At 37.9% G+C, this 19,036-nt stretch overlaps 1 protein-coding gene across 7 annotated transcripts in view; it reads left to right on the top strand.

The window, feature by feature from the left end:
* The window catches only part of LOC1275345 (armadillo-like helical domain-containing protein 3), a 32,621-nt gene extending 15,593 nt beyond the window's left edge, over nt 1-17,028 (top strand). For 2 of the 7 annotated variants that reach the window (XM_061655604.1, XM_061655603.1), the window contains 2 exons: nt 15,745-15,977; nt 16,062-17,028. In XM_061655604.1, coding sequence (XP_061511588.1) covers nt 15,745-15,977; nt 16,062-16,613 — 785 coding nt within the window. In that variant the 3' untranslated portion in view covers nt 16,614-17,028. Of the gene's footprint in view, nt 1-10,581; nt 10,745-10,775; nt 10,847-13,453; nt 13,839-15,744; nt 15,978-16,044 lie in introns of those variants that run through there. The other 5 variants (XR_009765923.1, XR_009765924.1, XM_061655607.1 and 2 more) reach the window with 5 other exon arrangements.
* Nucleotides 17,029-19,036: the final 2,008 nt, after the last annotated feature.

The following is a 19,036-nucleotide window of genomic DNA, read 5'->3' on the forward strand; positions in this document are numbered from 1 at the left end:
TAACATAATTAACAGCTCAAGTCATACGCGATTTTCGCGGTACCGCGATGATCTCGGTTCGTCTATTTCCAGCCTCATATCCATACATTTTTCAGCAAGCGGAATTCCGCGGCCGCGAAATTCCGGTCCGTGTATTTTCGGCCTTAGGTGGTGAAATCTAGAGCATTTTGACAATTCGTCACATGACGTAAGGTCCCCAGGATTCAAGCATTGTTTACATGTTTTGGGATGGTTCATTTAATTTTTCTATCACAATTTTTCGATTAAATATTCTTTAACAATATATTTTGGGCTTTGTGAGTTCTTTTTTAACATTAAAACATGAATTGAAGTGTGTCATTTCGTGTTATTTCGTGAATTTATTCTATTATTCTTTGTGTTTTCGACATATTTGTGGATAAAAATTAAGAAATCATTTATTTTTCCTATTTTCACTTTTATTCCTCATTATGTGCGCACCTCAGCGACAATTTAAATAAGATTAGAACTCTTACTCACAAGATTTTAAATTTCGTGACTAAAAAAATCATCCATTATTTTGTTAATATATCTCATTTTCCGATAAAATCAATAGACATACAAAAATGTACGTAGTAACAAAGAAATCTGTTCTATTTGCTATAATTCGTGTGCGGAAACCATTGGTTAATGGGTTTAAAATGACCTAAAGTCCCTCAACTATGGCGACCCTCCAAAGGCCCTTTTCCACCTGATATTTTTAATCCACCTTGATGAATGTCGTTTTTTAGAGGCAGCAGCCGCAATATAACTTAGTAAATGCCGATCTATGGAGTGTGGTTGCAGAATACATGTGTTTCGATAGCTCTTATTTCGACAAGTTTTTTTTATTGCTACTAAATTATTTCATAATTTTCATCTTAAATCTCTACCCGCTGCGCAAAGCGATGGAAGAAATCATGCCGTTCGGAGAATTTTATCATGCCATCTTTTTCCCTCCAACGGTTTGGATGTGTTGGTGCGTCAGACGGCCAATCGCTGTCAGCCGTCGTCCGTGCTTTTTCCCTCCATAGCGCTATCTCTTTCTCGCGTGTGGTCAATGCTCGCGAGCTGTTGTGGCGCCTAAAAATGCCGGCAACAAACATTGCGGCGATGAAGTTACATTTTCACAAATCAAAAAAATAAAGCGCAATAAGTTCAATTGCTGCAATGTAAAAATGACTAAGGAATCGCTAGCTAATGCTGGTTTGCTATGAAACGCGCTGAATCCTAATTCGCATTAACACGTTCATCCCGCCGCTGATTTTCATCAACTTTCCTTTCCACCAGCATCCAGGCTGGAAAGTTCACTGGCAGTTCCTGGGGCCTGCCATTGTTCTGAACGTGTTAAGCATTAAGCATAACTTTGTTACACTAAGCTTTTGCTTTCGTATGTTGTAGATTACACAGATATGCTGTGCCGTCTGCGCAAGGGTATGAGCGTGCGTGTGTGTGCACAACTGTCGCCAAATGTGTTTTCTTTCGGAATGTTATGATCCATCGGTCAAATAAAGGAAGGTGTTGATGAAAGGTGGAAAGACGAATTGAGGCCCCTGTCGATGGTAACTGATGACCGGGAGGAGGGGGTACTGATACACAGCTGTTGGAAGATTGAACAGTATACTTAAATTGCCGGTGGATGGAGAGGGGGATGGCCATGGGACCCCTACGATCATCGGTCACAGGCCCTAAAATTGTTGTCGCCATGGGGGGAGGGGAGGTGCAAATGGTTCTTCAGCCACGGGGCCCCAACGACCATCTTTCCGGGGCCCTTGTCGCTAATACTCTGTCCACTAGTAAGCATACTGCATACTACAGACTAGAGATCTTCGGCGACCACCTTGTCCGCCTACCGTTAGATCCGCCGCTAGTCCATGACGGGGTTTTTTTTTATTGTGGAGGTGCATCCTTCCCCCTGCCTGCAGCGTATGCATCGAGCAGGAGACAGTGTGGCAGTATGCAAATTGCACGCTGGATAGGAGCGGGCCCGCGGCACCGCCATCATTCCGGACATCTGCATGCCCGTCGTGGGTTCTAACCGCGTATGAACCGTCCGCCGTAGCAAGGGCTGACTATCCGGCTACGTGGTACTCAAGTCCTGAAAAGACCGGCATGATCGTGTAGACCATTACGCCAATAATAAGAATAATAATAAGAAGAACTTAGCATAGCAGTCCACACTCGGGGAAGGTTTTTGTTTTGACTTTGGTGCTGCCGGGTCTACCGCTGTGGCGCGACAAATGCACGGAATGCACTCGACCAAAACATGAACCTACCGATCCGAACCCATTCCAAGGCATTGCCGGTCAATCGGCGTCATGATAACTACTCCAAACCAACAAGCCACCAGATTCTGGACGAACAGGTGCAGCACCATCCTCTTTTGTATGGATTCAATTCAAAATGTTGTTTCCACTTGCGTCCGCTAGCTGAATCAGAAATAAATGTGCAATATATCACACGCATGTTTGCTTAGATCGTGTGTCTTTTTAATACCCCCAACAGCAGAGCCGATCGCAAAGATGCCAATGCCAATGGTTGTGTTGTCTCCAAGGTAGCGAGATCGAAAATGAATGGACTTTGTAGCCGCAGCGGATGAAAATGTACGCATCAGAATCAAATAGTTTTGGGGTTTCCAAACGCACACATACAAACACGCGCGCAAACTAACACACACACACACACACACGTACACATGCACGTACGCGCGCACGCGAGCACGCACGCACGAAAGCGCGCACGCCAGCACGCACCCACGAAAGCGCGCCCATGTTCAAATTAAAAAATATTAGATTAGTGTTAGACGTTCTCCTACGCTTGTTTTAAATAGGCTTTGTCACCCTCGATTGGCACGGGCATCGAATGGTCTCATCAGCAGCGGCACGAAATAAAATAAACCTCAATACACCGATAACACTTTGAATCCCAATCCAGCTTCTCCCACAGCGTCTCAAGGTCGCACACAAATTAATAAATGCTAACACCCACCAATAACAATACACAACCGCAATGCACATATAAGCATCAACGCATACACCACAACACCCAATCAGCTGGCGGCGGAAGGCACGGGCAGTGAAGCGCAAGTAAGGCAAGGCAGGGTGAGGGAGGGAGAAGAAGCGGACGAAAAAATGGGCGCCAATATTTTTAAATTTTTTGACCGTTTTTTTTCTCCGCCGCCATAAATAGTTCGTCTATTTCGCCAACAGATGGCGCTAGTGATGGGTCAAGTAGCACTTTTTACTGTGTGGTGCGGTGCTACCACACACAATTAAGTGTGCGGTGTTTTGGTGGTACCACTTTTGTGCAACCGCACAATTTTGTGCAACCGCACAATTTTGTGCAACCGCATAATTTTGTGCAACCGCACGATTTTGTGCAACAGCACAATTGTGTGGTACCGCACGATTTTGTGGTACCGCACAATTTTGTGGTATCGCACAATTTTGTGCTATAGCACAATTTTGTGCGCGCACTATTTTGTGCTATAGCACAATTTTGTGCGCGCACTCTTTTGTGCTATGACGCAATTTTGTGCGCAAGCAATTTTGCGGTAGAGCACAATTTTGTGGTACAGCACAATTTTGTGGTAGAGCATAGTTTTTAGCTAGCGGGAAGTAGGGCAATACCACGATAGTTGCTTACTTCAGATTTACTGCCTTTTTTAAAATAGGAGGGAGCCAACCTGTTTTCCAAAGAGCAGGGAAATATTTATGTTGAAATGAGAGATTTAAAATGAATGTCATTATGGGACCAATAGCGTTGGTGCACTTTTTAAGGATGATTGCAGGTATACCATTGCCGGTCTCGTAGTACAGTCGTCAACTCGTAGGACTTAACAACATGCCCGTCATGGGTTCAATCCCCAAATAGACCGCGCCGCCATACGTAGGACTGACTATTCTGCTATTATGGGGGGGGGGAAATCAATTAGTCACTGAAAGCCAAGCCCACAAGTGGGTACAGGCAGGCCTTGACCGACATCGGTTGTTGAGCCAAAGAAGGAGAAGAAGCAGGTATACCATCTGGGCCAGGAGAATAAGAAGGTTTTAAGGACAATATAGCTGGAGCAACATTTTCGACGGTACAATTTAGGGAACGGGAACACAAAACATCGTGAGGTGTAGTAGAAAGTCCACCCTCTAACAATTCCTCATCATTAATGTAATCAGAGTAGGCGTTGGAAAAGTGATCGGCGAAAAGTGCACTGGTTTGGCTGGTCTCCCGCGCGGGACTCCAGCGATTCCTGCGCAGGCCTGCGCAGGGTTAGCGCCATCTAGTGATGGGTCAAGTAACACAGTGCTACCTCGCACGCACAGCACATCAATATGTGCGAGCACATTTGCACACTAAACAAAATTGTGGTACCACTTTTGCGCAACCGCACAATGTTGTGCAACCGCACGATTTTGTGCAACCGCACGATTTTGTGCAACTGCACGATTTTGTGCAACCGCGCGATACCCGCTGCGCAAAGCGATCGAAAACTTCTCAATCTCAAACTGCAAACATATTTCACTGCCCATGGCTGTGAAATATTTCGCATTCAAAATTGCTGCATATTTATCAATGAAATATTTCGAATGTTTCAGCGCTGAAATTTTAGGATTGAAATATTTCTTCGATCGGAATCCAAGCGTTTTCCCTGACATTTCTGCTCACTTTCTCGATCGCTTTTGGCGGAAAGCGATCGAAAATCCGAGCTACAAAACTGCTCGATTTTGTCGTGCGGGTATTGTGCAACCGCACGATTTTGTGCAACAGCACAATTGTGTGGTACCGCACGATTTTTTTTCCAACGCCTACTCTGATTACATTAATGATGAGGAATTGTTAGAGGGTGGACTTTCTACTACACCTCACGATGTTTTGTGTTCCCGTTCCATAAATTGTACCGTCGAAAATGTTGCTACAGCTATATTGTCCTTAAAACCTTCTTATTCTCCTGGCCCAGATGGTATACCTGCTTCTTCTTCTTCTTTGGCTCAACAACCGATGTCGGTCAAGGCCTGCCTGTACCCACTTGTGGGCTTGGCTTTCAGTGACTAATTGATTTCCCCCCATAGCAGGATAGTCAGTCCTATGTATGGCGGCGCGGTCTATTTGGGGATTGAACCCATGACGGGCATGTTGTTAAGTCCTACGAGTTGACGACTGTACTACGAGACCGGCTCGCATAATGACATTCATTTTAAATCTCTCATTTCAACATAAATATTTCCCTGCTCTTTGGAAAACAGGTAGGCTCCCTCCTATTTAAAAAAAAGGCAGTAAATCTGAAGTAAGCAACTATCGTGGTATTTCCCTACTTCCCGCTAGTGGCGAGGTATTGGAAATCATCGTTCATTCTGAGCTTTTGTTTTTATCGAAGCAGTATATAACGTGGATGGATCGTTGCATATTGTTCAATCTCGACACCCTCGAATCTAGACGAACTAAAGCATGTGTGTCATTTATCAGCAATTTGTTACGAGGGAATATAGATGCTCCAGACTTGCTTTCCCAACTTAGCTGGTATGTTCCTTCCAGGTGTTTAAGAAATCGGACTGCTCTTGAAATACCTTTCCGCAATACAGCGTTTGGCATTAACGACCCGTGGCTAATTTGTTTGCGTCAATTCAATGAACATTACCGCGATTTTAATTTATAATTTTATGTTCCGGCTATTTGACATTAGAAAGAATATAATTATGTCTCTTTTATTCTTAATTTTTTTTGTTTTAAATATTTTCTTCTTATCCGCTGCTTATTTTTCTTTTCACTATGGATTTCCATTCTGTTACATCCTTTTCTATTTCCCCTTAGTTATGTTAAGTTACAGTTAGTTTAGTACCAACAGGGCCAACTAGGTTTTAAGCAATTATATGTTCAACCCCAGAGGCAGACATATTGAAATTAATAAATGAAATGAAATGAAATAACTCGATGTAGAGGAAGATCCGCCATTGGTTGCTGCAATAGTGTTGGTTTGCATCGTGTGCACCGTATAGGGGAAGGTAGGTAAAGACGGACACGTTAAGGGAAATGAAAAGGTTAGAAAGTGAAGAGTTTTACAGTATTTTAACAAATTCTATCGCTTTCCACGTCCTGGTACGTTTATAAACCAATTCTAGGCCAATTGCAACGACGGTTCATTCAGTCGTGGTTTTAGGAATTGTAAGTAGCGATTGTAATATATCGTAGAATGCAGCATCGAAAGCATTATTGAAATATCGCGCACTAACAGCTGGCGTTGCTCCAGCTTACAGAACAACAGTCTAGAACTTCCTTTAAAGAAATTACTCCGCGAAAAGACCACGACCCCAGTATTTATGAGGGACTTGTTAATAGTTTAATCCATTTTCCACCATGTCAAAATTCAACATTTGATTTTTGTAATTCCATAGAATTTCTCATCTATTCCTGAACATGTCGTATAAATGCCTCATCTTTTTATTGTTTAAAGTTGTCCAAGTCGTGAGAAGATATTGGATTTCGTGAAGCGCCTCATCAGCGTCGAGCGAGTAATAGCATAACGAGTGGCTACTATTTTGACCGGTGTTTCATTTCTCGCTTATTTCAATACTTTCTCTAGTTACTGATTGATTTATAGCATCGGAATACCCTGATTTAAGGTTTTTGAAGAAATATATTCATCACCAATTGATATAAGAAGTAAAAAAATCAATAAATCCGGTGTCCATCTTTCCCTACAACAAGGTGTCCGTCTTTCCCGCTTTGGTGTCAGAATGTTTAAACCTCCAATAAACAATATTTTGTATTGCTTTTATCCTCGTTCTTTCGCCAGTTTTTTCATTAATGATCACGACAACCCATTCATGAAATAAAACTTCCGGAAATATAAACAATACAAGTTGTAGAGCTTAAGATCGGCAGTAGTCAAATTAGATCCACAAAGGTGCACATGATTGAAAATTTGTTTTGTTCGTGTATTTAACCAATTTTATTTATATTATGCCAAAAATGTTCTCAAATGTGTTGTTTTACCTTCAGTTTGGATTCTACATTGTTGAATTACTCGAAAATTACCTTTTTCATGCATTTATGAGAAGTGTCCATCTTACCCGCAGTGTCCGTCTTTACCTACCTTCCCCTACAATTATGGATGATACTCTTAACGACATTTCGACCGCCTACTATCCAATACTTCTGCTGAATAGTATTTATCATGATTTGAGCTCCTCCATGCAATAGCGTCTTGTGATAATGGTTAGCAATTAGTATGCGATGTTTTCCTGGCACTAAAATTGGATGTTTATGCTCCTCATCTATGCCTGAATTGCACAACCGACCTCTCACTCGAATAAGACCATCGTCCTTGCAGATTGGACTTAACAATTTCAATGGTGATGAACGACTAATAGGTTTCCCCTGCTTCAGCGATTCGATTTCCTTTGCATTGGAAACTCTTTGCACCAAGCGTTTTACGATCTTCTTCGCTCGTTGTAACGATTTTATCTCATTAGTTTCTGTGTTGTGTGCATCGCCTTTTCGTTCATCAAAGAATTTGTAGACGTAGGATACTACTCGCTTCAATTAATCAAAAATATCAGCCTCGCAAGCACGATTGATGAACGACTCCACATCTACCGCACTAGTTAGTGCGCATGTAATGCGCTCTTCTTCAACGACCTTCAAATCCTCGGCATTTGAAATTTTGTAATTTGGCCAAGCAGTTTTGTCCATTTGGAGCCAATCTGGCCCACTCCACCAAATATCATCTTTGATTATTTCGGTCGAAAATCTTCCTCTTGACACTGCATCAGCTGGATTTTGTATACCAGGAACATGTCGCCATTCGATACCTTGAGTTGTGCATTGGATTTGTGATACTCTGTTTGCCACAAAAGTTTTCTATCGATTGGGAGAAGATTTCAACCAATATAACACAGTAGTAGAATCGGTCCAGCAGTATGTTTGTACTTCCATGTTGATCGATTTTCTCACTTTAGCTATCAGTTTGCTAAGCAAATGAACAGTGCACAGTTCGAGTCTTGCTATGGTGTACTTCTTAGATAACACTAGTGCCACCTTTGATTTGGACACAAATAGCTGTGACAACATTGTCCCGGTTGAATCAATACATCGAACTGCTGAAGTTTACAATTGATTTAAGTATACTATGAAATATTGGTGTACAATTGATCGTAGTATTCTATGAAATAGTGTTAACAGAATGTAGTTAATGAAATGTTCATTCCTCTTAGAATCATCAAACAGTAAAGGTGTTTTAGCTCTGTTAATACGAACATATGCACATGCACCGTAGCCGCTTTCTGAGGCATCGCCGAACCCATGAAGTTGAATGGAATCCGGATGAGCAATAGCAACCAGCCTCGGAATGCTGATCTCCTTTAGATGAACAAGTTCTGTTTCAAATAGTTGCCATTCCTCACGCAGTTGGCGTAGAAGTTTCACCACCGACAAACCGACGTGACACTGGCGTTACAAAAGTGTCCCACACGAAAGTATTGTCATTTACCAGTGAGGCGATCACTTCTGTCAAAGTAAGCTCTGTTCACTGCTGCTTCGATGTAAACAACTTTTATAAATACAAATTGCGAAGGAAGTGTGAGGCAAGATTTTGTGAGAATTATTGGACAAAACACCCAGGAAAATCATTTTATAAGTTTCCAAATCAATGCAAAAGATGTGAGAAGTACATAAAACAATACGCATTGGAATTTGTGAAGAAAAACAAAAAGGGAATTTAGCAGTGTTCGGTAAAAGTAAGGCTCAGCCCTCTACGTTACATTGGAGAAGCGTTACATCCCTTAAAATATTCCCAAGCAGCATTTTTATTACAGTTTTGTCATCCAGGCGACTGACCAGTGTACATTATTAGAATACAAAATATTTTAAATTGCGATGAAAAAAAAAGTTAATTGCTTTAAGATGAATAAATTTCTAGGAGATTTAATTTTTAAATAACAATTAAATAACAGGTTTGTAAACCTCGAATTTAACTAATTTGAATTTAACGTTGAACGTATCACAAAAGGACAAATACGCAAGGCAGAAGAATAAACCGAAGGCTGAAGGTGTTGTCAGTACAACGATCCGTAAACGAATGATCTTTATTTTTGACATTCAGATTTTCGCACAGTTGTCGCGGTGATGGTCATGTTCCGATCCGGCACTATGGTCTAATTAGGGGTCAAATCTCCACAATACTACACAGCAAATTTTCTCATCCTGCTTCAGTAAAGTTTTTTACTGAAACGGTTCAGTAATAGAATATTTTACTGATTTTCAGTATGAATGTCATGTTTTTACTGACTTTCAGCAAAACAATTTACTGAACGCATTTCAGTAATACACATTTTACTGAAAATCAGTAAAATAAGTGTCAAATTAGTCGTTTCACTGGATATCAGTAAAACAAATTACTGAAAATGCAGCAATTCATTCTGTCAAATCGACCTGTCAGTTAGAACATCAAAACAAAACAATGCGGTACCTATTTGCTCGTGATGTGCAAAAAGTTGATTTTGTAGGCGCTTACAGGCACCCTGGTGAAATTTCAGGTGATATTTCGGCTTACGGGATTAATTTAAAGCAATTGGCAGCCGTGTTGGTGTGTAAAATGTTTGCTACAATCCACTGTGCTTGCTGAAATTGCGTGGTGTCTGTGAGCGCCTACTGAACCATCTACACTTGCGGCGGTGAAATACAGTATAAAAACTGTATAAAACAACACAAAACATGTATTAATATGAACTGAGCGACTAGCAATATCTGCGTATCAATAAAAACTCAATTTAAAAGAAGTATTTCGTCATTTTTTTAATCGCTACTAACTACTGAAAAATCAGTAATATGAGAATGGCTTTACTGGGATTTCAGTAAACGAGCTGTCATTTTGGTGAGCACCGGACATTACTGAATGATTCAGTAAACATTCTTTTTACTGAAAGGATTACTGAAACTTCAGTTAAAAAAAATTCAGTAAAATTTTACTGAAGTTCAGTAAAAAAAGTTTTCTGTGTACAGGTTTAATATTTTTCATTGTTGCACTATGATTAATGAAAAAAGTCTGAAAGAAGGAAGCTCATGAACACCCCAAAAGCTTTCAATTGGACTAACATTTCCTATGATTAGAAAATATAAAATATAAAAAATATTTATAATTAAATTATATATTTCAAATATAATTATTACCTTTTCAATCAATGTTTCCGGCCATTTCGAATAAAAATTACTTTAGATGCAAGGGCTCTTTTTAAAAATGAGGTTAATGAAGTTAATAACCCAAGCGCCATAATTAAGCTTAAACGACTGGAAAATTTAATATCCATAGAAAAAAAATGAAAGCTCCACAACAGCTTCATTGGTTAGATCAATAGATGGCGTATTACAACTCATCATTATATTGCTATCCTTTTCTTGAAATGTGTTTCGACAAGTTTCATCTTATCATGACCTATATAGCCTTCTAACTTTCTGAGCAAAAATCTATATGAATGGTCGTGTGGTCGGATACGCGGGTATCAACACCAATGACCATTATTCAAATCTCACTTGCTTCAGTGCTGGTGGTTTCCATTAGAGTTTAGTATTTAAACAATCGTATCGCCGTTCTAGTTCTAGCGATGCATAACTTCAATGCGAAACCATACAACAGTACAAAGGAAATGAGAAAGCTCTCCTCCAAGCGATGAAGCACAACTGGTTGGGGTATCCCATCAACAGGTAGCGCCACCAGCTTTTTTTGCTATTTTTAGAATGCATGAGTCGTTTGCCGTCTGCTAAACGAAGTCTTTCTATATTCCGTTTAGGTAGAGAACTTGAGTCGTTTAAAAGCCGTTTAGTGGTCGTTTAGTGGATTTGTGGCACTTGGAAAATACTTGTAAGTATTTCATTATCCTACTTTATCAATAACTGGGTAAATAGATAAAAAAATCATTTTTTATTATTTACCCTATTTATGTAAAAGATTGGTATAATTATAATTCTTGAAGTTGTTACAACTCTGATTGCTGTTAAAAATGATAGCCTAATAATAATATTAGTATATATTTATACTAAACAATTATCAATGAATTTATCTTTATTAGCGATTGCTGTACTTATTTATGTTTGTTCAAAAATTTTAGATTTTCTAATTATCATATAAAAGAAAACAATATTAAGCCATAATAATCTATTAATTTGCTCATCCACGGCGGTTAAAACAAACGTTCAAAAATGCTGCTTGGGTTTGTGATAAACAGGCGTTACGCGTAACGCTAGCGTAACGTAGAGGGCTGAGCCTTACTTTCACCGTTTGTTCTCTGTGTCAGTGTAGTAAGCGAATCATTATAGAGATGGCGCTAGTGTTTAACGTATTTTCATTTGAAATAGAGAGACAACTTTTGAAGCTCATTTTGTTCGAAGTGTCATGTCGGTTTGTCGGTGGTTTCACGTTCCATCCATATTGCTTGTCGTCTTGATTAGCGTCCATAAATGTTGCATAAATTGTTTCGCTTTAGCATTTACAGTATCGATTTTACTCAGCGGATTATATATTCGAGCTACAGTCCGATAAACGCTACGCCTTGTTACTACCTGCTCACCTTTGATCGTACTCGTATACTCAGGGAATCAGTAACAGGATTCCAAACTAGGCCTAAAGTTGTAACTGCGCAGTTTAAATTTGATTCATACAACAGCATCAGGCTTTGAGGACCCTTTGTGCATCTGGCAACACTTGCGGGCAATTTGACGCCCACTCGCAACGGAAACCCACCTCTATCTAGTAAGGATTTTGCTTCAAGACGAAGTTGTCTTGATTCTTCTTCGGTATCAGCACTCGTAATAAGATCATCGACGTAAAAATCTTCCTTTCTTTCGGAGCAGCGAGCGGAAATTGCATTCGATTATCTTCGATTATGCTATTATGTGCTCGAATGAGTAGGAACAGTGCTGCTTCAGTACCGTACCGTTCAAATAGACATAGAGCGACAACGTCTCGCGTGACAAAAAGTAGCTCATTTGGCCCAGTCAACCAACATGCTTAAAAAAACATAAAAAATGAGTTAAAATGTGTTCTAATTTATGTATTTGAGTTTTGAACATTATCAAACTCGATAATTAGATTGTTTCAGACCCAGTACAAAAGTCGCGCGAGACAAAAACACTGTTTGCAAAATTGAGCTACTGTTTGTCGCGCGAGATGTTGTCGCTCTATGTGTATTTGAACGTATTATCTATATGTAACCGTCTATGTGTAAGTGACGGTATTAAGCTCAAAGCAGGGTGGCCACTCAATCGGGAAAACCGGGAATTAGCCTAGCTGGTTGGTCCATGACTTCCGGTTACTCTTTTTTAAGGTTGTGTGATGACATCTGTCAATCAACAATTGATAGCAGATGAAAAATATCTTTGCCACGGGGTAAAGTCTTTACACGTTAGTGTCATGAAGCTAAATCACCAAAAAGCAATATTTGTAAAGCTTTTTTTTGTCGTTTTTTCATCAGTTATTAGCACATATAAAACTTCCGAAAATGTAAAGAATGCATATTCAAATAGCTTAAGATCTTTATTAGCAACTCAATAAATAAAAAAATCGAATTGAGATGCTATCAACCGCATACCAAAGATATCAAAGCCAGTTTTCTTTACATTAATATGACATTACAGTGCTTCTAGTGATAAACGCTTATAATTATTCCTTACAGGGTAGACAGTAAATCCAGGCTTGTAGCTGTATATTATTTAAATAATCTTTTATCAAGTAGGCCGGTCTAGTGGTACAGTCGTCAACTCGAACGACTTAACAACATGCCCGTCATGGGTTCAAGCCCCGAATAGACCGTGCCCCCATACGTAGGACTGACTATCCTACTACGGTAACAAAAAGTCACTGAAAGCCAAGCCCACTTCACTAGTGGGTACAAGCAGGCCTTGACCGGCAGCGGTTGTTGTGCTTAAAAAGAAGAAGAAGAAGTTGTGTTTAGGTAAATCCTAGTCAGTTTTTATTATTGACTTCATGCTTTGCCAAAGAGAATATTTGAAATGTTCCATGATTCAGAGTTATTTTTGTTATGACAATATGCTCTTTCAATATGCTTTTTCAATGTCAACTTTGTATTGAACTGTCATTTTTCAACGGCATGGATAACCAAAGAGCCGGATAAAAGGTACCCGGATAAACGAACAAACATGTAAATACAGTGGAACGCCGTTTATCCGGGCTTCTCGGGACTTGACCTCTACCGGATAAGCGATTAACACGGATCATGAGTCAAATGATATATTTTATCACCAATTCCTGATACATTTTTGAAAAATTATTTTATTTTTTGGTAAAAATAACCCAGTTTTTATTCACTTCATGTTTTTCCATTGAGAATATTCGAAATTTGCCATGAATTATAGTGTTTTTGTTATGCCAATGTGCTCTTATAACCGCTTTTTTAAATATCTTCCTCATAACGCAATATTACCTTTGTATTGAACTGTCATTTCTCAACAGCACGGACAATCGGAAAGCCGGATAAAAGGTACCCGGATAAACGGCGCTCCACTGTATATCAATGTATCATGTATATATTTACACTTTTATTACTCTAAATAAATCGAATTGATACGACTGCAAGGCGAAATAAGACTGCTAGGTGGTCGTTCAAGAGTTGCTCCCATTGCACAATGGGCAGTTTAGAACAAATTGCGGGATAAAATTATTTTTGCAGGAATGGTTAGTTTTTATCGTTTGTAGTAAAGTATTATGATAGTAAATAACATTTTATTTGTAGTTCGCATCCATACCACCAGGTGGCGCTACATAAAATAGTGTTTTAAGGGATCTTTGTTTAGTTTTATTAAATTTGTGTGTTTTTTTTCTTGTATTATTTGTTGCTAATAGTATAAACCATTTTAAAATATACTGTAATGTTCCATAATGAAGATTAAATAAATAATAATAATAATAATATATAAACAAAACATAATAATTTTGAATAAGATAATTTTTTCTGCATTGTATAGGACAACTGTAGCTAATTCTCGTCACTTTTACTCACAGGTAGTACAAATATTAAAAATTTACACACACAACTTAGGTGGCTGCTATTACAAGCTCCTGACGTCTAGTTCACTTTTCTAAAGACATGAATAAAGGCATTTAAATAATTGGATAGAGCAGGTGCATTGAAATAAAGTACTTCCCATATTCGTAATGAAAAGCAGCACATATTGTTAGTCTTTGAATATTCATCCAATACCTTTCCAAGTGCTGTACTGCCTTCAGAAGGGGTAATAAAACTACAAATTCCTTCTTGGTTTTACAACTATCTGAAAAAATCAAAATTGTACGATAGCTACAAACTAAGTATTTACTTCATTTGTAAAGTTAAACCCTGTCTTTGTTTTAGTGCGTGTAGCTACTGATATTGAACTGGTTAACGAATCAGAGGAATACAGCTCATTATACAAAATGTCCTTCTGGATGCATTTTCTTTCTTGCAAAATATTCTTTGTAGCATCTCCCCTCTATCCTTATATTTAGTTTGTCATGAGTTTTGGGAGTTTCTTCTCCCAAAACGCCAATAGATGCTACTGCATTCATAACGTTTTCCTGTTATGCGTATAATTTAAGAATTATTTTCCTTATCTTCTTCTTCTTCTTTGGCTCAACAACCGTTGTCGGTCAAGGCCTGCCTTTACCTCTTGTGGGTTTGGCTTTCAGTGACTAATTATTGATTTCCCACCATAGCAGGATAGTCAATCCTACGTATGGCGGCACGGTCTATTTGGGGCTTGAACCCATGATGGGCATGTTGTTAAGTCGTACGAGTTGCGAGTATTTTCCTTATATCCTTATATATAATCTGCAGTAGGACCAAAAGGTATTTGGTTCTGATTTGCTTTATTATATTTAATGATAAAGTTAGGTTAGAATAGAAATTTACATATTAGATAAGTACATGAGCTGAAACTAAGATACACAGGTTCGTAATTGAAATGAAAGTTGATCAAAAGCACGTAGAATATATTTTTGTAGAATACACGAAATACGCTACACTAGGCACCTATGGAGCCGCCTAGTTACGCATGTGTCTGTTTTTAGAAAAAGTTGATGTGAAAAAACTTCAATAAAATTCGCGTTCGCAAACTTTCGCAGAATATTTCTTCACAGATTGATAGTATATATATTACACTATGATGTGACATATATGAGACAACGCCACTCTACGCCACTTTTATAATGGCATCAAGTCAAAAGTTAAAATGATGAAAATTTTCAGGAGGTTTCTTCAGTTATTATCGTATATTTTTGCATAAAATTAACTTAGCTCAAAATTTTTCATGTGTTTATAAAGCTGACTAAATATCCTTTATAAAATGTCTAAACTTATCAAAATCGGTTCATATTTGAAAAAGTTACAAAGGTTCAAAGTTTTCCAAAAAAATTTCTGCGTTTTTTTAACAAATCTCGACTTTGAGAGGTGTTTTCTAGAGAACCAGAACAGATACAGAGCTCATATTTGGTATTTTTCTTAGTTTAACCCTTAGTATTAAAACCTATTATTTGGAATTGCGCTATTACAAAGTTGATTTTTTGAATTTCATCCCGGCAAATGCATTGGCTGCTTTTCCCCTGATACCATGTTGACTGTTGAACTATCAGATTATATGCTGATGCTTTGGAGTCACGTTGGTCAACATGGGACCAGAATTTCCAATGCAGTTCAGCGTGTGCAACATTTTTGTAACATAACTATGTACTATTTTAAAGTAATTAAAAAAATGCTTTTGTATTTTCAGATCTTTTAGTGGAGTTCATCGTTTCACATTTGCTGAAAAAGTTTCCTATAGAGCTTTATCTTTTATGCGTTGGAATAATACATCGCGTAATTATCTACCAAAAACGATGCCGCGTACGAATAGCATATCACTGGAAGGATTTATGGACGGCAATAATAAGTTTATTAAAATTTCTCATCTACCAAGAACAAAATCTCATGAAGAGATGTAATATATTTGATTTAGCATTACAGGTAAAAAATAACTACAAAAATAATGTTAAACTGAAAATAATTCATGTTTTAATGCTACTAATTCAAGTATTTGTACATTTTTAGGTTATTAATATTTTCAATCTTTTTATAACTTATGGGGACACGTTTCTTGCAACAACCAACAGCTATGATGAGCTTTATTACGAATTAAACCGCGAGGAAAAAGTGTTCTGTGAATTACATGCCATGGTTCTACGATATGCTTCAATGCAAGACTGCGAATACAAAGAAGATTCAATTCGTTTGTTAAATGCACTTTCCAACATACTAGCAATAATCAAACATTTTCAGATGAAAATCAAAGAATGGCTTGCCAGTCAAAGCTTATCAACACCTACTGAGCAGCAGATACTAGAGCAAATTCAAAAAAACTATGATCTGACACTGAAACTACAAGATAGTCTTGACCAATACGAAAGGTACAGCGAACGACCAAAGCATGTGATATTCTTTGCCAATCTAGTGAAGGAAGTCATGGCGGATACTAGAAAAACAGTTTACTATTTAGTAAAAGAAAGTAGCAAAGGAACTATTGTAGAATGTTTGCCTGGAGCTGTGAGTGTACCAAGTACTTCAGGGGATACAGAAGTTGGAATGATGCAATCCTCCAGTTGAAAATTATAGGCGACTGATTTACAATGCTTAGTGTTAAAAAGTTCAATAACATTTTACCTTACTTTATAAAAGTATGTACATAAAACATCTCGTTTTTCTATTGATGGCAATAAATAGGGAGGTATGTAGAATATCGCGGTACAGTCATGGTCTTTTGGACCATGATGATGGACTCGCTTTGCGAGCATCCACACGACGCCCACGGGCCTGTCCATGCCCGAATGCAGAGCCTATAGCATACGATTATATCTTCACCATTAACGTAAGAGGGATAGGCTTATACAGTAGGTGACCGCTATCTAAGAGGTAAACAAGCTTAAGTTAACGAACAACGTTCGCTAACTGGAGTAACGTTGCTATGGATTGATTGTTTTCATTGGTGTCAACTTGAATAAACATATCAATTTTTTTTTCATTTTTGTTGATATAAAGTGTAGTAATTCGTGTGATGGCATAAATTAGTAACAAACATAGGTAATACATCCTACATTTGTGTGAAAAATGTACATTTGCGATAAATTTCTTTTCGTGAGATTCCGGATGTTTCATGTTTTGACGTTTAAGAGTTTTTTAAAACTAAGAATCACTCCAGTTAGCGAACCTCCAGTTAAAAAGCACTCCAGTTAAAAAACATCCCGTTAGTGGTCACCTATTGTAAACGAACGTACCCGGAATGTATGCATGGATGCGGGTCGGGTGGATGCCGGAACGCAAGGGCGCAGACTTTTTCATGATTTTGTATTACTTCGGCCGTTTTGGACCTCATTTGTGGATGCTTGCATAAGATACACAGATTAATCAAAATATGTAGGTTCACATTCACTACTGTCACACTTAAAAAATCTTTTATTTTATCTAGGTGGCCGTCTCTGCCTCATAGCTTACAAAATCACGTTTTTTTTTTAATATTTCTGAAAAACTTCAAACACAGTGGTTTTTGCATTTATTATTTCTAAGACTCATGTGTAAGTTAAAAGTGTAAAATGGGCAAAAAGGAAAATTTGGCTTTTATTAAACATGTTTTAGTAAGTATAAAGTACTAGGGTATTATATCCCAAAATTCCGCTATAGCAGGATAATCAATCTTGGGCATCAAGGATTCAATCCATTCAAAATTTAAAACGGTTACAGACATCCCATTGAAGAAAAAATAATAAAAAATGATATAATTCTATTCAAGAGTGTTTTCTCTTAACCCATTCAGTGTTTTGGCACATTTCGCACATCATCTTTTGTGCAATGGTTTGCAGAATGGGCCAACATTACAGTGGAGCGCCGTTTATCCGGGCTTCTCGGGACTTGACTTCGCCCGGATAAGCGAATAACACGGATAATGGGTCAAATGATATATTTTATCACCAATTTCTGGTTATTTTTTGGAAATTTTTCTTATTTTTTGATAAAAAATAACCCAGTTTTCATTAACTTTATGTTTTTCAAAAGAGAATTTTTAAAATTTGACATGAATTATAGTGTTTTTGTTATGACAATGTGCTCTTATAATCGCTTTTTCAAATATCCTCCTCATAACCCAATGTCACTTTTGTATTGAACTGTCATTTCTCAACAGCACGGATAAAAGGTACCCGTGTAGACGGCGCTCCACTGTATTTTATTTTGTGTATTTTTTGCCATTATTTTATTATGGGTTTGTGCCAAGGTGGATTTAAAAATATCAGGTGGTGGACTCTAGTGCATTTTGACAATTCGTCACTTGACGTAAGGTCCCCAGGATTCAAACTTTGTTTACATTTATTAAATTTGTTCAAATAATTTATCTACTCCATTTTTTCGATTAAATATTCTTTAAAAATATATTTTGGACTTTGCGAGTTCTTATTAAACATAAGAACATGGATTAATGTGTGTTAGTTTGTTTTATTCCGTGAATTTATTCTATAATTCATTGTGTTTTCGACATTTTTGATGATAAAAACTAAGAAATCATTATTTTTTTCAATTTTCACATTGATTCCTTATTATCTACGAGCCGCATGGACAATTTACGTGAAATTAGAACTCTTACTCACATGATTTTAAATTTCTTGCATAAACAAATCATCCAATCTTTTGTTAATATATCTAATTTTTTCGATAAAATCATTAGACACACAAAAATGCACATAATAACAAAGAAATCTGTTCTTTTTGCTATGCTTTGTGTGTGGAAACCAATGGTTAACGGTTTTAAAATGACGTAAAGTCCCTCAACTATGGCGACCCCCCAAAAGCCCTTATCCACCACCTGATATTTTAATCCACCTTGGTTTGTGCATATTTTTGCATCGTGGAACTGTCAAAGGGTTTACGCACCCAGGAAACATAACACAACGATTTTGATATGAAACATCTAGCTCGGCGATGTCATACGGACGTCACACGAGGCGTAAACTCAAAAAGGTTACGCTTGATTTGTATGGGAG

This window comes from Anopheles gambiae, chromosome 3 (genome assembly GCF_943734735.2).
Source record: "Anopheles gambiae chromosome 3, idAnoGambNW_F1_1, whole genome shotgun sequence".
In the NCBI taxonomy this organism is placed as follows: Eukaryota; Metazoa; Arthropoda; class Insecta; order Diptera; family Culicidae; genus Anopheles; species Anopheles gambiae.